The following is a 21,439-nucleotide window of genomic DNA, read 5'->3' as shown; positions in this document are numbered from 1 at the left end:
TAATGTATCTGTAATCAACTACAGACACAACTAGATTCTTCAAAAGAGCAGCACAGTTTGTTTCTACACAAAAATCCAATTTTTTATCTCCAGATTTTGCCTTGATCAAAGCTGCACACGGTCCAGGCCGAGAACTCTGCAGATGGTTTCCAAGTCAAAACATGTCTTTGGCAGCCAATAATGTGATGTTGATTTGCAATTTTGACTCTGGTGGGAAAAGTTCTGTTCAAGAAATCATTAAAAAGCTAAACACCACAGCAATATTATCTGAATCCCTCAGGATCTTTAAAAGAAATGAATCTCAATGATCCAGAACTCAGCAGGGACTCTTCAGTGTTGCTGTAAACTCACTTTAACATCGTCTTTTTTTGCTTCTCCAGTGTGAAAGGTGACAGAGAAATGACATGCAAAGCATCTGACCCTCAACTGTAGACTTTTACCTGGTGCTGCTGCTGCACATAGGAGTGAAACTACGTAACAGCATCAAGGTACTTGCAAGAGCCACTTGTTATTTATCATGGTGGATACATTTTACATAATAGATTTAGAGTAGATTTTCTTTACCTTCCAGATCTACAAATGTTCCACATGTAAGTGTAACATGTAGCCGTGTATGTGCCTTTTATGTATGGACTTTTTCATATGAGTGGGTGTGTGTAAATATATGAATACTTTATGATGGATTCAAATAAAGCATTTAAAATGTATTTCCTCGCTCACCAGTTGTGGAGTTTGTGAAGCCAACAGCAGCATCATGTTTTACGGTTCTTCGTCTGGGGCCAGTATGTCCCTTCCATCCAAGAGCCGCCTGAAACGCCAGAGCAGGACCTTCACACAGGTACGCACACACAAACATACACGCTGCCATTTTGCCATTTTTACCATCTTAGTTAAATAAAGGGCAGATTATTGAAAACAAACACACTCTAGCAAATATTAATACAGGTTTCAGTGAAGTGTGCACTATACCTAAATGTGTTGTTTGACATATTCTCTCCTTTTATACGTCAACTCACCCAAATTACAAAAAAAACAAAACATGTTTTTTCTCTTTCTCTCGTACTTGTCTCATGTAGATAGTTTTACTATTGGATGGATTGCCATGAACTTTGGTACACACATTCATGCAGGATGAGCTGTTATAATATATAAGTGATCGCCCGACCATCATCAAGTCAAGATCTTAATTTGCTCAGTACTTTGGTTTATGTGCCAACCTCAGCTGTACTTTGTGTTTAGGGCTACAATTAGCAAATGTTAGCATTATAACACACCAAACTAAGATGGTGAACATGGTAAATATTACACCTACAAAAGAGCATGTTAGCATGCTGATGTTATCATTTAACTCAAAGCTCCTCTGAGCTGGAGGCTCATATAGCTACTAGGTGGCTGTAGCCTCTTAGTCTTGTTTAAATGTAATTTTTCAATGCTTTGAGCACCACAAACAAAATTCTATTCACCTCCAGTGAACTGAGGTGGTGGCAGAAGTCTCAGTACATAATGTAGTGATAAAGTACAGTACATTCAGCATTTTTTGTCTGTTCACCAGGTCCTGTACCGTACTCTGAGTTACAGAGACCGTGTCCCAGTAGAAACTGGGACAAACACTCGCGGGGACCGGCGCTCGACGACTGAACCCCCAGAGCGACCAGCGGACGACCCAGCTGAACTTTCCACACAGAGCTCGGCCCCTGGGGTGCTGAAGATTTTTGGAGATGAAATATGTGCCGGTGCCAACTACAAGAGCGTCCTGGCCACGCCGCGCTCCAGTGCGCAGGAACTGGTCAAAGAGGCACTCGAGCGTTACTCGCTCAACAAGAACGCTGCCCACTCGTACGTCCTGTGCGATGTCATCGGGCATTTTGAGGGGGGAGGCGGGATAGGAGGAGGGGGGTGGCGAACTGAATGCTTGCGTGCGCTGGGGGACAATGAAAAGCCGCTGTTGCTCCAGGAGCTGTGGAAACCCAGAGAAGGACACGCTCGCAGATTTGAGCTGCGCAGGAGAGCAGAGGTGGAGGAACTCAACGCCAAGGAGAAGGACACCATCACTGCTGGTGAGGAAATACACAAAGACAAACACACACACACACACAGATAGACAGGCACACACACACACACACACACACACACACACACAGACACACACACAGCAGCTGGTCTAATTCCCTTCCTTTCTTGACATGTCAAACTCAGCAGAAAAGCACAGCTCGTTACCTCCCCTGCAGTGTGTGTGTGTGTGTGTGTGTGTGTGTGTGTGTGTGTGTGTGTGTGTGTGTGTGTGTGTGTGTGTGTGTGTGTGTGTGTGTGTGTGTGTGGATGCAGAATAAGAGCCTATCTGAAGACATTGTTCCTGGATGATTACCAGTGTTTTTTTAATGCAGAAGTGTTTCAATTAGGTTTTTATTAGAGACACACACACTTGCACGTACAATTGAGCACTTAAGGGAATGCATATACACACACAGCAGTGGAGATGCATGGACGGCTGGTCAATTGATTGAGTGAAAGCTGAATCCTTTGCAACCGGAGGTGTGGATGGGTGTGCACTGTAGTGTTTTTATGAATGACACATTTCTTCTACAGTGAGGCAATATAATTTTCCTACTAAAGTACCTACACACACCTGAACTGTGTACACTCAAAATGATGTTATATATTGTATTGTTTCAGCTAGAGATTCACTCTGTGAATGTGTAAAACAAATTGCTCAAACTCATTAAAACTACTGTTGTGACTTTACATCTGCAATGCAGTAATATGAATCTATGCCTGTGTGAATGTCTTTGGGAACCTTGAAGTGACCTTTACATAGATTGATTTACTGATTGATGAAAAGTTTGCCATTTACACACAAAAACACGCACATACCCCTCACTCCTGTGCATCCCATTGAAGTAATTTATAAACACTCAGTTAGTGTTCAGAGAGACAGAGCAAGTATTTTCAGCCTCACAGTCACACCTTGCACTTTGCAGCCACACTAACATTTCTCATGAAACATGCCAGGGTTTACTGGTTGCTATGTCAACTGGTAGGCAGAGAGTCAGTCAACAGTCTTTTTTTCATTGTTGCACAGTTGTTGTACATGTTTCGGACAGCACAAGACAATATAAACTAACCTGTAAAAGCCACGGAAAAGGATGTGGTTGGTGTTATTTTATATTTTTCTTATGGTCAACAAATCCCATAAAAAGACCAAAACCTTCCCTACTCTGTCTGTGTCACAAATATATAGTTTTGTTTCTAAAAAAGTTGTTCTTCTTCATGCCGTGTCAGTATTTGAGCATATACTTATTATTTAACTTATTATATAACTTATTAAATGTTCTCACCTTTCTGCATGCATGGTTTTGTGTATGTATTGTCACTGGGAAGCCTGTCTCCACTGTTTCTCGTGGATTGTGGGGACTATTTTCAACCACAGATTAATACACGTTTTGTGTGGTAGTGAGTATTTACGGCAGGACTATGTACAGTGAATGAACTCGAAATGAACTGCAGAGTTCATTGTAATACAGGAACATGTGCAACGGCGCGGCTCACTGATGTGTTTTTAACAGTATGTGGACAACAGTGGAGGTCTATGGCTCAGAGGAATAAGCCATATCAGGCTTTGGCAGCACAGACAACACTTGTTTGTAGGATAAATGTATTGTTGGTTTTGGTCTTTTCATTGGATTTGTTTACAATAAGAAGAATAAAGACCATCACCAGTCTTCTCCTTTGAAAATCGTTCCTTACTTAATTTAGAGACATTTCAGTTATAGTTACACAACTGCAGCTTGGACCTCTATTTGCCCTCTGGGATAAACTGGTTTATTAACTAACTAATACATATTAATACACATTTTCATTTTCACACTAACCTTTTCTCTTTTGTGTTATAGTGTTTACAAAACTCACATACCCTGGACTCTCTTTCTCTTTACTTCTGTCTTTTTTCTCCCCTGGTGTATGTGAGAGCGCGTGCATGCACATGTGTGAAGTGTGTGTATTGTTACACACATTTCTTACAATGAGATGGCATTTTAAAGGTACGGTAGGATTTTCATTAATGACACGAACACATCGCAGCCAAATAAATTGTATTATCAGCCTTCAATGATACAATTTGTATTCTCAATTCTGCCAAGTTTCAATCTCACCTGCCAACAAACTGTGAAAACAAATAACAAATTGGATTTATTATAAAATCAAAAGACAATAACAACCAAATTGACCCACATGTAAGCCCTAAGCACACCATAATTTGTAATAGACTGTAGTTTATATAGTTTGTAATGAAAAAATGTATTGTTGCCTGACTTTGAATACAATATCTTACTAATTTGACAGTGATATGTTAGAGGGGAAAATCCTGTACGTCATACCTTTTAACTGTATCTCTCCTTACTAACTGCTGATGTGACTCACTGGAAGCACCACAGACTCTTTTTGGCTCCACAGTGCATGCGTGTCTTGTGGTGTGCGTTTGGTATATGTGTGTATGGGGGGGGTTATTCTGTGCTTGGTGTTTTGGTGAGGGGGTGTTTTCTAAGCCTCCCCTCCCCCCTTCCTAACCCCTCCTGTAGGGCCCAAAACCTCCCAATTCCTGGCGGCTCTAATGGGTCTGTCTGGGCTGGGCAAACACAGGAGCTCCCCCCTGCGGTCTGGTCGAGTGGTACAGTCCAGCTCTAAAGGTGGGGACTGGCCTCAGGTAGGGTGGCTGTCAGTCATTGCCATGGAGACCACCTCTACCTGCGTTGTCACCAGTGCCACACCCATTGCCAATGATTCAGTCTGTGTGTGTGTGTGTGTGTGTGTGTGTGTGTAAATCTGTGAGCCATCGCATGGCCTCAAATTCAAGTCATGAGGAGCTGCTCAGTTCACCTTTCATCAGGTTCATTGTTGTCAGTCACGTGTGCTGCTCCATCCAGCACCATTTACTTCATCTGACTGGTTTCCACTCAGCTCACACATGACTGTTATGCACTTGTGTCACTGCAGCCTGAAGCTGCTGTATCCAGACTTCACTCATGAGTCAAACATACATGCTAAAAATGCACATGTCACGTTTAAGTACATTTTCTTCTTATTTTCCACTCATTACCTTTCTTTTCTTGTGTGTCCTCAACTTCCCTCTCTCCCTGCTCTGCCTTTTTATTATTCTGCACCTGTTCTCCCTCTTTCCCTTCTCTCTCTCTCCTTGTTCTCTCTCTTGCTCCTCCTCTCTGCCTCCTTGCAGATATTAATGCTCAGGCTCGTAAGCTCCAGCGGAACAGGGCGAAGGGGACGCTGACCCTGCCTCGGTCCAGCAACTCATCCTTCTGCCGCAGCCTCAGCGAGACCAGCCTCAACCAGGTGGGAAAACACACTGAAGCCTAGTCAGGATAATTGATTGTTATTATTCATGAACCTGCTATCAATCCACCTTAAATCCTGAATGCCCATGTGTTTCTGTGTGTGTCTGCAGCTGGGAGTTGGAGAGGAGCCCAAGCGTTATTACTCCACCCTGCCAGGGCCCTTGAGGGGTCGAGAACGTGAGGCGGCCTCCAGCGGCCGGAGGAAAGAGGAGGGAAGTCAGGGAGGAGGAGGGGTGAGGCACTCGCTTTACCAGTCCCCGCACCTCCTACTGCTACAGGGATACAATCGGCAGGTGAGGATAGTGAAGAAGTTCATGTATAATGCTAGAGACTTCCGGTATACCTGATTATGTGATATTTATTGTGCTGCAGGACTGTTTGGTGTACCTGCTGAACAGGGAGCAGCACACAGTCGGTCAGGAGACTCCATCAGCTCGCCCCAACATCTGCCTCTTCTCTCCTGACATCCTGCCCCTCCACTGCCGCCTGCGCAGAGTCCCCGCACCCCGTCGTCATGCCAACAACAACAACAAGGGAGAAGAGCTGGCGGAGAGTCAGCGGTTCTGTGTTGCTGTTGAGCCGGTGCTCCACGCAACAGTTCTGGTGAACTTTTCCCGCTGCGAGCGCTCCACCACGCTGCGGCACGGTGACCTCCTCTCCTTCGGAGCACATTACATCTTCCTGTACAAGGACCCTACGGGCGCTAAGCCTTTGCCTGCTCAGACCTTGGCACGCCTTCGCTCCCTGGGGCAGCTTTACGATGCAGGGGTGGAGGAGGGAGAGACTCAGACCTGTAAGATGTGTGGTTCTGTGCTGAAGGACAGAGCAGCGCAGGTGTCAAGTGTTCCGGCAGTTAGACGCAGCTTCAAACCTCACCTGGTAAAACCCCGCAGCGGTGGGACAGCAGCGGGAGGCCCCGTTTGCCTTTCAGGAGGGGAAGGAGGAGGAGGAAGAGGAGGTCAGAAAAGAAGGCTACAGCTGGAGTTTGACCAGGCTCATGAAGACCAGCTGTTGAACAGGATTGTGTCTCTCATTGAACCTGGAGGTCTGTGCTCTGATTTACAATATAATAGAGAATATAAGCTGTCTGTTGCACTTATATAATGTTGCACTTTTTTTTATCTCAGTGGATATATGGTATAACAATTAAAAAGTTATTTCACCGAAACTATAAAAAAAATCTCACGCAATGCAGATAGCTTTGGTTTATTTGTCCAGGTTTTTAAATTCTATTTTCTTTTTGTGACATTTCAAATTTAGCAGGGAAAACAGGATACAACAACAACAACAACATGCATACATACACCAACGGGAAGGCTACAATGAGGAAATACACAGTTCAATATGCAATTCATTACACAGGGATTCGGGCCCAGTCAGCCCTTAGTATTGAAACACAAAGGAAATAAGGAAAAAGTGTCCATGAAAGCAACAACTCAGTGTCCCTGTTAATCCACCGACTTCACTGTCAGCTGTTTTCATTGGGACTGTTTGTTTTCTTGGCCGAAAGAAGTTCAAGTGATTCTTTTTCTTTAAAGTAATTTTCGAAATCTGTGAGCTGCATGATTAGATAGATATCCCTAAAGGTCAATGAGAAAATGTGTTTTTTCATAACTTGGGTGAACTTACCCTTTAACCTCCCTCACAGGAGACGACCATAAGCTGACACCTGCCTACCTGCTGTGTCTGTGCATACAACACTCTGCCTCAACCTTCCCACCCGGGAGTTTTGGAAAACTGCTGCTTAAGATTGTCCGACGAATCCAGACCATCGCATGGGTCAGTGTCTACCTGTCTCTCTGTCTCTCTGTCTTTGTGGCACTTTGGTCTCTGCTTAAGGTGACCTCATGTGGAGAGAAACTTGTCTGCCATGTCAGGTCAGGTGAATAGTTAAACAGATATCACGTGTTTTGTACTCTGTTACACACACAGTATTCTGTTCTATCTATACTATGAATTGTCTCCATAGCAACCTCTGCCCCCATAGAAAAAGTTTTGGGGTTTTAGAGGAAAATCAATCGTATTTACAGCTGAAACAATTAGTCAATGAAGTCGTTTAATAAAGCAAAAATATTTAATATTTGCTCCAGATTATCGAATGTGAGGATTTGCTGCTTTTGCGTGTTGTATATAATTTTAAATTGAATATCTTGAACAAAACAAGACATTTTAGGTCTCACAAGTTATGATTGGCATTTTTAAGATTCTGTTTAACATTTAATGGACGATTAAAATTAGGCTGAGGACCTACAGACAGAGCTGAGTATCTTTTTGAACATTTTCGTTATGGGAAACTGAGACTTGGTGCGAATACCAAAATAATACTTTTCAGGATACTTTAGTTTGGGTTATATAAAAGAAAATTTTAATTTAATGAAATATAGCAAAATGCTCAATGTGGTAACATAAGTTAGAAAAGTTTTATTTAGATTAAGACATATCAAATCAACGAAGACTCTCATCAGTCTTTTGCTACCAACTTTGCAGTTTGATACTCAATTCTGACACATGTTGGTCAGTATTGAGGTTTGAGCCCTGATAAATTATGAGCTTGGCAAATGTATGTTTAGCTTTGGAAATGACCAAAATGTTGAATCTACTTGGTTGATGCTGATTGTCTTTGAGTTGATGTGGAATGAGAAAGGCCACTTGGCTATAGCTTGTCATGTTTTTTTTTTAATTGATTTACTTTATTATTTGAATATTAAAATAGAGACATTTAAAATATTGTAAATATCAGGGTCTGCCCCAGGAAATTGTTTATTGGAAGTAATAAGACTCATCTCGTATCGCATTCAATTTAGTCAGTAATGAGTGCCTAAACAATAGCCACACTATGCAAAGGCACCTCTTGTCTTCTCCCCAGAAGGTTTATGTTGTATTTATAAGTGTATAAAGTTTTTATATTTGCGGAGGTGGTTTCAGTTGAGGTTGTTTTATTCAAAGGCTTTATGTCTTTTATACAGAAATGGGTGTTGGGGGTCATCTTATCATTTGAGGAAGCTTGTATTCAGTCCAGTGGGGCACAAAGTAATTATTAACATGCGTCACTGTGTTAGGTTTTGTAAATATGATAGTGATATTTCTCTCTGCAGGTTAGTGATAGTGTCATGAAGTGTGGTTCTCCTACGCACATCCTGAAAGTTTAATGAGCACTTAATTGCTGTGTGTGTGTGTGTGTGTCTTGCAGGAGAAGACAAAGGAGCTGGCTCAGAAGCAAGCTCAGCAGTGAGTATCGCTTTCCAACAGAAAGAGAACATGTGTGCTCATGTACCGTTTTTGAGGTTGTATGTCGGTGTGTTCAATGTGTCATTATGTCTACCTAACTTTGTTCAACCCTCCACCCTTTTATGTGTGTGTGTGTGTGTGTGTGTGTGTGTGTGTGTGTGTGTGTGTGTGTGTGTGTGCGCGCGCGCGTGTGCATGCGTGCCCGTGTAGCCAAGACCCAGCCTCCCTGTCTCTGCTCAGTATCTCAGACTTGGTCCCAGACCTGCAGACCATCTTCTTCTGGATGTCCAACTCCATTGAGATCCTCTACTTTATACAGCAAAGAGCACCAGCGTACACACACAGCATAGAGACACTGCAAGGTACACACACACACCCACAGGAAACAACTTGGCTGAAGAGTCATTACTCACACTGACATACAGTAGATACTGATTCAGCTTTATATCTCTTAAATATGCCTCTATCTCTGTCATCTGTGTCTAGGGTCAAAGGAGTCGTTGCTATCGGCGACCATATCAGCCAATGAAGAGGCAATGACTATCTTGGAAGAAGTGATCATGTACACTTTCCAGCAATGTGTCTACTATATTACCAAGGTAATCTGTCACCACGGCAACGGTGCCATCTTCTTAATGAGCAAGACATTTTTTTCGTCTTGTTTTTAAAACCAGGCTAGATGAATAATAACATTCACACATAAGACACACACACACAATAAATGATGAGGTAAGAATATGAATAAATTACAAGTTATTCTGCAATTTCAGATCACTTCCATCATCATACATGTTTGTGTGTGTGTGTGTGTGTGTGTGTGTGTGTGTGTGTGTGTGTGTGTGTGTGTGTGTGTTTGTGTGTGGGTGGCCAGGCTCTTTATGTAGTGTTACCAGGTTTGTTAGACTGTAATCCATTCCCGGTTGACAGCTCTGAGCCCTGCTGGAAAGGAGGTGTAGGGTTTCCTGAACCTGTGCGCAGAGTCCTGCAGGTAAGCACATGTTTTGTGTTGTATTGTAGTACATTTAGGGTTGTCAGATGACAGAGGATGTGCCAGAAATGTTTGATAAATTATCTTTTTTTTTTTTTTCAAATTGTCACATCTCATTCTGTAGCTCTTAATTTTATTTAATAGCTGATTTTACAATCAGTGTTCAAAGATCCACATTAGACTAAATACTCTGCTTTAAATACAATTTTTTTCCTTATATGGTTTTTCCACAAAAAGTTTAAAAAATCAACTAATTATTGTAACAATTCTTACAATTATGTCTACTCCTTCTCCCTCATTGAAAAATCCAGCATCCATTAATATACAAATATTCATTTCAAAAGTTTAACTACCAAACGTCTCCTACTGAAAAGGCTTCAAGTTGCCACATCGTGCTTGTGAAAGCTGCATATTGGGACCATGATTGGCTTTCAAACTAAATCATGCTCATACATACATGTTATTTATTTTAAGTGTTTCCTACCAAAATTGTGTGCATCCTAGGAGTATTTAAAATCCAGCATTGTTTAACAATAAACAAAACACATTTTTGAGTGGAAATAAATTTGTCAATATAGTTAATAAATATGGAGTGGAACCGGCAATCAACCTTATCTAAGTATTAAAGCATTAGGGACATGAAAGATTTGGGAACCAACCACCAACCCAAATGATTCAGCAAATGATCAGCAGCATGTCTATAAATGATCTGTTAAACATACTGATGCACCTGAAAGAGAGATTTTCTAAGCATGAGACATACTGGTCCACAGGTCAGAGTGGACTGTTGACACCTTTCTTTATTTTGCTTCATGCTGCAAGAAATATTGTCTCATATGATGAGGTTAAGACAGCCAAATTCTTGCTGTCTTTTCAATTTTATTTTTTTTTTTACTTTGGAACCTTTTGTTTCGTTCTAAAAGTATTTGTTTGGACATTTCTGAAATTTGCTTAACCCTTTAAACCTACCTGCTAGTGGGTCATCAATTAATATAAACCCATGCTGTGCAGCCAGACTTTGTTCAAACTCACAAAAGTTGATTTTGAATTCAAGTGGAGATTGCAACACCTCTAAAGACTTCTTCTGATACAGAATATATACGATAATATATCTAGTTTTCGTCAATATTTGATGGACATAAGCAACAATAGACACATTGACATGTCTTTTAATAACAACAGTATTTCTCTGCTCATCCGTGTGTGTGTGTGTGCAGGTGTTTCAGAATACCCAGGAGCTTTTGCAGGGCTACCAGGTCCACCCGGAGATCCAGGCTCAGATGTTTGCTTACCTCTTCTTCTTCTCCAACGTGTCGCTGTTTAACCAGCTAATGGACAAAGGTGGGACAAAAAGCATACTCACACTTACACTCTCTCTTCCATTAGACCTCCCTCAGGATTTGTACAGTTGTTAGTGTCTGTGAGAGAGAGAGAGAGAGAGAGAGAGAGAGAGAGTGTCCTTGTGTCCTTGTCAGCATTTTGACAGAGACTAACACAGATTTGTCCTCAATGCCCTTCTCCTATCTGCATTCTGTTTCTCCCTCCTCCTCCTCCTCCTTCTTCTTCTTGCCTTCCCTCCTTCCATCTGGCCATCAGGGGTTGAGACAAAGAAGAGTAGAGGTTGGGATTGGATGGAGGCGAAAGAGAGAGGAGATAGAGGAAGGGAGGGAGTAAGAGGGGAAAAGGGCAGAGTGAAGGGTAAAAGGCTGGAAGGTCGCTCAGTTGTTGTGATGACCTTGCTATTAGTCTATTACCTTGTCTAAATACAGAAAATAGTCATTTACCTCCAGCTATATCTGTGTGTCCGACTAACACCATCACTTCCAACCTCTCCACACCCTCCCTTTGTATCTTTATCCACACATATACACACACGCCATATGTCTTCATTAGCCGGTGGAGACAGGAGAGATCACATGTCTGGCAAAGGCAGAAGGAGAAATACCTTTATATTCATGCAGAGGCTCCCGTGTCCCCCACCTCATCTCCACCTCGCTCTCTCCGTCTGTCTGGCTTTCTCTCTCTCTCCCCTTTGCTCCCCTTTTTGTCGCTCATTTATATTTCTCCACTGGTGGTATCCATGGTAACAGTGAAGTGAGTTTATAGCAGGTAACGCTGACGTTTGCACCATGCGCTCTGCAACTCGCACACACACACACACACACACACACACACACACACACACACATACACATTCAGGTTAAGATTTTAGAAACACTACACAAACACACTGTTAGCTTGATATTATGGCGACTGAAAACCTGATCTGGAGAATTCAAGTTTAACAGATGTAATATGGTGACATCTTTCACCCGGCAAACAGATTATCTATATGGATAGCTGTTTGTTGTTCGGCCTGTTTGTTTGGGAGTGTACGATGGCTTTTCTGTGTTTTTAAAGGTGTGTTTTCTACCAGTTGCTATGAAGTATTATGACACCTTTGCTAAGAGGTTAAGTTATGTCTCGTTTGCGATGCCTCACACATAGATTACTTTGTGCCTAGACATAAGCCTATTACAGAGGGGAGTTTGTGCATATATATATGTGTGTGTGTGTGTGTGTGTACATCTAAAACATATGGCAGAATATTTGAAGGGCTGTGTGTGTGTGTGTGTGTGTGTGTGTGTGTGTGAGTGAGTGCTGTCTGCACAAAATGCTGCCAGTTTATAGTCTGCCTGAAGCTTCCTGTCATGTCTAACTTGTAGAGAGAGAAATTTAGTGGCAACACGTTCAGTTTTTGGTATCAAGGATTGTAAACTGTCAAGCGCCAAAAGCTGGTATTAGTTGTCTGATCAGATTCATAATCTTGTTTATTTATTCTGTGAGCAGATTGCTTCTGATTTTAATAACAAGTCTTTTGTTGTGCTGATGATGTTCCTTTGACCAAAATATTCACTTTATTGTCCGATTTTTTCACATTATGTCACCTTTTGCACCGGGAACAAACTGATCCTTTTTGCATCTGAAGATCTTCTACTTTTTTGTCAGACTGTCAAACTGTTGATTTTGGCTACACACACCCCACAATATCTTTTGAAAATCCTGGATTGAAGAGCGCAAACCCTTTTCATAATTCTTTCATTTTAATAAATATCTTGCCAGTTTTAGACATTTTATTCAAGTTCATTTACCGCTGCTTATATTTTGACAACATTTAACATTTGAAATCTTTAGCTTCTTTTGTTAAATAAAAAAATTATATATATTATATTCAAAAAACGGTAAAATTTCTCAAAGTAATGGATTTTATGAAACAAGTCCTATCAGGATTCATTTGACAATTCAAAAGTATCTATTTTTACACATCTGCCTTACCTTGAATTCAATGTTTTGTCCTACTGTGTTTCTATGACTTTTAGAGATGGTTAGAGGTTAGATATTCCCTTGCTCCAGCTTCTAAAATGAGAGAACTTGCTGCTTTGTCTTATGTGATAGTAAACATGAATGTCTTTCCCTAACCCTATTTATTGACATTTTAAGGGCCAAACGGTGACAGTTATTGTGAGGGAAGAGTGTTCATATTGCAAAGGCTTGAGTGTACAATTGAAATGTGACTATTGGGCTCATTATACATTGCAGTTTGTATTAACTGTTTCATGGTGTTTGTGTCTACTTGCTGAGTGCAGATGGAAAGTAGCCAGTAGCTAAATCTGCTACATTTCTTCTCTTTGTATGTGATTACCTGATTGTAAAAAAAATATTGCTTTGGCATCTGCACAGAAATTCAGGTATCGTTAGCATTGAAAAATCTCAAATGATACCCAGCTCTAGTCCAGTTGTTTGTCATTGTTTGTACCAAACCCCAGCAGAGGCCTAAGCTCACATTGGGGGGTATTTCAGAAAGCTTAAATAGGAATTATAGCTGCAGTGAGGTAATAGAACGACAGATTGACAAACTATGGGATGCCAGCTTGACAAATGCTAGATTTAAAGTTATCGCCTGCTTAACTTGCCACCAAACTTCCTTTCAGTTCTTTGATGTGATACGGAGAAAGAAGGGATTACACAGAGTGAAGAATGCAGGCTGTGTGCAGTAAAACACAAACCCAGTCAGCTGAGCCCCTCTGCAGCAGTCGATTTGTATTCTGCGAGGAGCAGGCGACTGCTGGCTGTTGCTATTGTTTCACTGACGTCAGTATCAACTAATTTAAAAATTAATGTCTGTGTTGCCGTACAACACACACACATGCATAGAAACACACAAACACACAGTCACTCTTTTAGTCGGCCTTTATCTCAGACATGCACACACTCTAGAATAGAAATCTACTGCAGTGTCTCTGATGAAATATCCAAACACACTGTGTGTGTGTGTGTGTGTATGTGTGTGCGCGATCGCAGGTCCATCTCGGGGTTGGTTCCAGCGCTCCAAAGTGTTGCAGATTCAGGCGTGTTTGCGGATGGTCATGGAGTGGGCGAGCAGGTCCGGTCTGGGACATCTGGCCGACAAATTCTTCACCAAACTCAACAGCACCGTGTCCATACTGGCCACACCTCCACAACAGCTCACACAGGTACCCCACACACATACACACACATTTACCCACAATCTTATACAGGGTTAGCGCTAGCTAGCACTAAGAAAGCCCTCTGTATGAAAACGAGTTTCAAGTTTAACCCAAACAGTGGACGCCATTAGTTACAAAATATTGCTGTTGAGAATATAGAGGTACAGGGAACAGGAAAGCCGTGATTGGCTGTAATTAATTTTCTCGACTGTTTTACATACAACTAACAGAACTGCTGTTCATGAAGCAAGTCACTCTGGTCAGCTATTGATTGATAATGTCTCTGAAAAGGTTTAACCAGGATCAGCTTGTGACTGCCCACACATCTCCCATGATTGCTTGGCTGTATTAAAAAAAAAAAGGACATCTAATCAATTTTTCCTCTCCTTTTCTTCCTCTCTGTGTGCAGTTGAGTTGGCGAGCTTTGTCCAGTGAGCACCCGACTCTGAAACCTGTCCAGCTGCACAGGATTCTCACCCAGTATCAGCTCACAGCAGACATAGGCCCCGTCCCAACATGGCAAGCCTGCAGCGAGGACGAGGCGTATATATACAGAACAGGTACATGTGTGGATTTGTGAGCGTGAGTGAGTATGAGTTTATTTTTGTAACCAGCAGAATTGATAAAATAATGGCAACACAAAGCCCTCATGTTATAAGAGAGAAAGTTGAGTGTAGTGCAGTATATACTGGCCTGTATCTCTTACGCTCAATGTTGGAAGACATATTTAAAGTCCCCTTCCACTCAGAATTGTGTTTTGCTTATAATTACATCCCTGTGCAGAATGAAGGCTTTGCTCACATTCATCTGCTGAAGGAGTTTAGTGTGGAGGGGATCTTTAAGCTAAAGGTCTGTTGGTTACAGGGGCTGTAGGTGAAGAACAAATGAATGAGAACATGGATATTTGCTGCAGTCAGTGTCGGTCTGCATTAGTTTACATTCTGAAGGGAGATCATCAACAGGATCAGTATGTTTACATTCACAGTATCCTGGTGTTTATTCATGTTCTGGTTTTCATCATTCAGAATATCACACTTACAGTAAATGGGACATAAAGAAACCCGGTGATTCATATTGTATACTGTACAGGATTTGTCTAATCCGGATTCTGATCATCTGTCATGCTCTCTCATTTCTGTATTGACGAGTTTCCTCTTGAACCTATTTTTGTTGAGTGTCTGAACTTCGCTGTATTTACTTTTCTGTTGAAATTGGCTTCTCCATCTGTCTCTCCACATAACCAGTGTCAGACGTTCACTTTCACTTTAGCATATATGGTCGATCATCATTCCATCCTTGTTTATTTACAAGGCACAGAGAGATCAGAAACCTGGATGAGGTGTTTAAATGCCACAGTATCCTTTATATCCTTAATTTAACCAGGTAAAAGTCTCATTGAGATTAAAATGTCTTACAATAAACACAAACAATACAAACAGACAAATTCAACTATCACACACTACAAATGAGTGAACACAATGTCCAGTTAATATGCAAGGGCAAAAATCAAATTGGAATGCATAAACAGGTACAAATCTAAAATGATTTCAGAGAAAATTTAGGAGTAATCACACTGACCAAGAGTACTATTTGCTCGATTTTTTCAAATTAGGTTTCTAACAGAGTACTCCAGCTTGCATATTCAGGTTTCTTAAAACCGGGTTAAGAGCTTCTCTAGATTTCTGAAACTAGGATATGATGTGTACTCATGCAAACACACAATGTTGATACTCCAAAACCTGATCATAACCAGGATACTAGGTACAGCAATCCTTGATCAGGCCTTTGATTGTGTGTACGTGTATAGATGAGTGAACATCAGTTTGCGTGTGTTTAGTGGACCTCCTGGAGAGCTTCGAGAACCACCCTCCCATAGTGCTGCCCAGCGCCGGCTTCAGGGTGGACCTGGACAGCGAGTGTGTAGAAGACAGCATCTACAGACAGCTGCTCTACATCCGGCACTACCTGTGGGGATTACGCGCCAAGACTCAAACGCACACCAACACTCCCAGCGTGCACACACACTCCAATGGAACCAACACAGCCGACTGGCCTGACATCCAGGTCAGAAAGACTCACACACACAAACACATACTGTCAGATACACACACCTAGCAGTAATCCAGGCCATGTGCCTCAGCAGCTGTGGTTGTTGAAGAGTTCCTCATAATCCCATAAATGAAAGACAAAAACCCTCTACTCCAGCCAACCCGCACACACATACACACACACTCACTCACAGAAACCTAGACATGGTTAAATCATGGCTAATCTGATTAGTCTTTAGGCTGTCTAATTAGTGGGAACGGCTGACTAGACCGTAATCCCTAGTGTTACTGCACCCTGATATGAACACATACACGCGCACACAGAAACACATATACATTCACAAATATGACAACTGGTAAATATGTCTGTAAAATAATGCATCTCTTTAAGCATCTTTAATTGGACGTTATCTTGGGACAAAGCTTTTGTGTACTGCAACAAGAAAGCTTTTTCATAGGTGAAAGATAACAGGAACATTTATGTTTCTCCTGTTTTTTAATCATTGCACCTTTAGAGGTCTAAATACTGTCTTCTAAAGTCTTTCTGTTCAATCCCGACACAGAGGGAGTTGTTGCCTCCGGCCCACAGCAGTCCCCGCTCTGGGGGTCCTGGGGACGAGGTGACAGAGACAGGAGAGGAGAGAGGACGGGAGAGACCCTCAGGCCAATCACACACACACAGCCTCAGAAGGAACGGCACCATCCACCACCCTCGCACAGCAAATCCAGACCCGTCCTGCCTCTTGACCCCTCCCCACACCCCGCTGTACCCGGAAGGAGGAGGAGGGCCTGGGCCAATCATAGGCCCCAACACCCAGACTAACGGCTGCACCAGCAGAACTGTGGCAGAATGTAAAAAGACAAACGGCCTCATCACCAACGGACTGGAGGGTAGGCTGAATGATATACAGGAGGTGGACAAAATAACAGGAACACAAACACCACAATTTAGGGCCTTAACATTTACCACTGTGTAATTAATGGGGGGGAAATAAACAACATAAAAGAAAGGGCTATTGTACTAAATCACATATTGTATAGTGTTTTTGTTATTTTGTCCACCCCAAATGTGGAGTTTAAATTTTTAACCTTGCAGTTCATTATACTCAATATAAGGGATTCACAGATCCAACTTTTTCTCAATACGATTCAGATACCTTTTTTTCCCCAAATTTAAAATCCTTATGTCTCACTGCAGGGAACTCATTGGAATATTTTACATGGAAAATAACATGAGGCCAGAATCTGCTGTGGAAACACTGAATTTTATAACAACATTATATGTTGTGGCCATCCGCTTAATAATACATTCTTACATTTAATCGTTGGCGTTTCGGATGGGTGCATACCTACATAATATATTATCAGTACACAATGTACACTATACACACTGCATAAAAAACATAGTTTTTGTGTTACACATTATGCAGCATATGCATGCTATCATGAAGATAAAGTTGCTACTGTCACACACCAAATTTCCACTGGAATTGACTGATGTGAAAAATGTTTACGCTCTAGTAGAAGGACATTTTCTGTTATGTGGCTCAGTCCCCTTATCTCTGTTGTGCTTCCTTACTCAGTGATTTTCAAAGACAACAGCACATACGTTAACAACAATTGCACAAACTGAGGGCCATTCTAAATTCACTTAAAGCTGCATTCATCAATATTGTTTATATTACTGGATTAAATGACTACAAGTAATGTTAAAGAGGTCACTTGCAGCGATGTATCCACAAGGAATTATCACCAACAAAGATTTGCCTCTTTTAGCTCATTTGGTTTACCAACACAATTACTGTTTGATTCAGTCTCAGTACTCTCATCAGCGTTGTTTCCAGCTGCAGCAAGCAGTTGTTTTCTGCAGAAAGTTGTGATAAACCCACTGTACGCTCCCTGCCGAGCACCAAATGGCAGGAAAACAAATATAGCAACTAACTAGTGAAGAATATTGAACATGTCGTAGTTAGAAGTCCCAGCCAGAGCCAAAATGAAAGCTAACACTAAACTTACATTCATTACATGAATGTAGAGAAACTCTCTGTCTGCTGGATGTGCAAGTAGGCAATTATTTGCTAACATGTTAACCATAACAGCTTTATAAGGTGATTGTACTATATCATTGTTTTGTGTCCCTCTAGTTGTTTTATTGAGTTCTTCTGTTCCCCTCAGTGGCCAAAAATCAATGAATGCAGCTTTAAATTTGCACTTCTTTGTGCAGTTCTGTACACACTGTAAATGTAAAAGGCTTGAGCTAGTTGCTCTGTGCCTCCATGTGCCGTCTTGACATTGTAGTGAGTGTGACATCTGCAGGCTCTTGTCAGAAGCACATGTTCGTGTGTCAGATTAGCTCTGTCGCTGCACCTTTGCATGTGTCTGTGTGCATGTGTGTGTGTGTGTGTTTTCTGCACAGCAAGACCTCTTGTGTTTGTCCAACCCCATAGCAAGACCCTGTGTGTGTTTGTGTGTGTGTGTGTTTTTGTGCATTTGGGTGTCCGTGTCCTCTGCAGGGTGTATTAGTGGGTGTGAGTTTCCTTTCCCTGTATCCTCCCCTGGCGCCCCTCCCCTTCCTGATGACTTGTGTGTGGTGTTTGTAGTGGAACTGGACAAGGGACCCTACGGACTGGGCATGGGACTCATAGACGGCCTGGTGAGTAGACTGCAGTATAATAACATATTTTACATTTTACCTCACCTGTCAGTCCAGGTTCAGAATCAGAATCAGAATCAGAAATACTTTATTGATCCCTGGGGGGAAATTGTAAAATCTTCCAGCAGTATGTTTATGTCTTTGTGAAACATTTGGTTCACTACTTCAGCTAGTAGAATAAGTAAAACAAACAACACAGAAATATGCTTAAGCCACATTTAGATGAGGGTCTTCTATAAATGTGTTCATGTAGATGCCAAGATTGTACTAAAATACAACACATTGAGAAACTGAACAGTTGTTTGTTGAGCCCACTGAAAAATTGCAGAATATACTTCTATAGACTTTACTTTAACCCCCACTATTTATTATTTAGAAGCAGTATATAAACAAATAAATCAATCAAGTTTATTTGTCACATGTATTCATATAAGGTACAATCGCAGTGAAACGTAATCCTGCCAGTTCCTTCAATTAATATTAGTAAAATTAAATGTAGCGGACAGGCGACTGGAGAGGTCCACGCTTCATTTAACAAAGTTTGGAAGACATGTTAAAGCTTCATCACAATATCATGGCACCAATATTGATGTTATGCAAGTGGTCCTGATATACAAAAGTAATTAATAAGGCAGGGGCGCCATTTCCTCTGCTAAGTCTGTTAATTTATAAATCAGGAAACCTCAGTGTATTATCAGGCTTATACCATGACCATCTTAACACTGGAAGAAAAGAAAAGCTGTGTTCATATCGGTATCTGGTTTTTAAATTTTAGTTAGTTCATTTGTAGATCGCCTATAATTTTCAATTTTTCAATCAACTGAAGTCATTTATTGAGCAAAAATGAGATGTTTTGTTATTGCTGCTTTTTGTCTGTTATGTCACTGTAAATTGAATATCTTGGGGTTACCTCACCTCAGACTTTTACCAGTGAGAGCTCAACCAGCTGCTCACCTAAATAATGGACACACACACTGTACATACTCCAACACTTCTTCCTCCTGCAGCACACTCCTCTCAACGCTCCAGGCATTTACATCCGGACTCTGATCCCTGACGGACCTGCTGCCTCCGACGGCAGACTGAGGATTGGAGATCGCATCCTGGCTGTGAACGGGACCAGTCTGATAGGAGCAGACTACCAGAGGTACAGAGGATTGTCCAGTGGTGCTGTTTGTGACCATGACAATGGGCTGGTGGAGATTAATGATACTACTGCGTGATATTGACACTGATGACAGAGTGAGCAGTCTCCTCTCCACAATGTTAACCACACCCATGGCTGTCAGCCTCTTAAGCCAATTGATTACTGTGATTGATTGGTGCGAGCCCAGACAGTGATGCTCCTTCGTCCTTACTCTGTCTCTGCTGAGCTTCATGTAACTGGACTCTGTCTTTCTCCCTCTATTTCCTCCTGCTCCTTGCAGTGCGGTGGATCTGATTCGTCTGGGAGGAGGTCGCCTACGTTTCCTGGTAGCCAAGTCCGACCCCGACGTCTCAGAGAAGATCAGTGCCTCCTCATGCTGACCACCTCTGAGTAACCGCTGCCCCCTCTACAGACACACTACTCTGGACTGGAGAGGTAGGACAGCAAGATGGCGAGGGATACAGATGTGTGCACTGATGAACAGGGTACACACAAACACACACCCATGCGTACATATACGCGGCATGAAATATGAATGTGAAACCTAACGTCAGCACAGCACAAAGCCAAGCAATCAAACTGGAGATAACACTCCACAGCTGCCAGACCTGCTTCCCTCATGCTGACTCCAACTGGGTTTGTGTGACAGACAGAATCTGTAACTCACCATGACATCAAAGGAATATGCTGCGAGGAAAGTTGCCTAATTAATCAGTGTTTGAGGTGGGCGAGGTCTAACCAGCCAGTATGCAGTCTGATGTGGTTTAAAGCACAGTAGATTGTAGGGTTTTAATTTCTCTCCCGTCAGCCCTCGGAGCATGTGTGCACATTGGACTTTTTCCACCTGTTTTTAGAGTAATTTGTATTAGTAATTCAGACATTAAGTAGCATGGTACCCAGCTCTCAAAAGGGACTGTAAAATGTACTTTACAATTCTTAAAAGCATTTGCAGACAAACAATTGAAGACCGCCTCAGTGAACGCTGGATGTCTTACCCAGTGCTTTTAGAGTGGAATGTTTTATAAACCTGTTTGTTAGCAACTCCCAAAGCACTATCACTGTCTGCTCAACAGACTAAATGAGTGTGTATGAATGTTGACTGTTGTTCTGGAGAGTGGGTGAAAGAGGCAGAGGAAGCAAACTCAAGAATGTCAAGATGTACAGCCCAGCTCTCCCATTTCACATTTAACCTCATCACTGGACTTTACCTCTACTGGAAAAGAGATGAACTCTTGAGGCTCGACATTCACACGGGATGTGCAGCTGCTGTGGGACATTGTTCATTACCGGATCATCATCAACATGCTTCACTCCAGAGATTCTGATGCACAATCCTGGTGTGTATAAACCACACTTTTGTGAATATATGCTGTATGTATCTGGTTAAGAGGTGTAAATAGTCCTTTGTAAATATTTAACACTTGGTCACATTGTTTGGACATTCAAAAGAGAAACTGCATTTGGGAAACTCATTTTCTTCTGAAATATATTCAGTAAACACTGAAATGTACTGATGGAAAAA

At 41.8% G+C, this 21,439-nt stretch overlaps 1 protein-coding gene across 1 annotated transcript; it reads left to right on the top strand.

Annotated features, from left to right (window-relative positions):
* Window positions 1-754: 754 nt before the first annotated feature.
* radil (Ras association and DIL domains) lies at window positions 755-20,297 on the top strand. Its single transcript, XM_070922967.1, has 19 exons — window positions 755-838; window positions 1,553-2,057; window positions 4,575-4,682; window positions 5,228-5,343; window positions 5,456-5,638; window positions 5,718-6,390; window positions 6,994-7,124; window positions 8,536-8,573; window positions 8,784-8,935; window positions 9,060-9,172; window positions 9,445-9,561; window positions 10,779-10,902; window positions 13,903-14,075; window positions 14,479-14,629; window positions 15,907-16,133; window positions 16,681-17,008; window positions 18,631-18,770; window positions 19,778-19,917; window positions 20,198-20,297. The coding sequence occupies exons 1-19, from the start codon at window positions 755-757 to the stop codon at window positions 20,295-20,297; spliced, it is 3,603 nt and encodes a 1,200-aa protein (XP_070779068.1).
* Window positions 20,298-21,439: the final 1,142 nt, after the last annotated feature.

The sequence above is a fragment of the Enoplosus armatus genome, chromosome 2, assembly GCF_043641665.1.
Source record: "Enoplosus armatus isolate fEnoArm2 chromosome 2, fEnoArm2.hap1, whole genome shotgun sequence".
NCBI classification, from domain to species: Eukaryota; Metazoa; Chordata; class Actinopteri; order Centrarchiformes; family Enoplosidae; genus Enoplosus; species Enoplosus armatus.
The sequence above is the reverse complement of the archived record's forward strand: the minus strand, read 5'-3'. Positions and strand labels throughout refer to the sequence as shown.

Excerpts from the sequence above, each read along its gene's own strand:
- radil (XM_070922967.1), top strand. The coding sequence starts at position 755 with ATGTTTTACGGTTCTTCGTCTGGGGCCAGTATGTCCCTTCCATCCAAG. Across the intron at positions 5,344-5,455 it reads GCGAGACCAGCCTCAACCAG|CTGGGAGTTGGAGAGGAGCC; the intron begins GTGGGAAAACAC and ends GTGTGTCTGCAG. Across the intron at positions 9,562-10,778 it reads CTGTGCGCAGAGTCCTGCAG|GTGTTTCAGAATACCCAGGA; the intron begins GTAAGCACATGT and ends GTGTGTGTGCAG.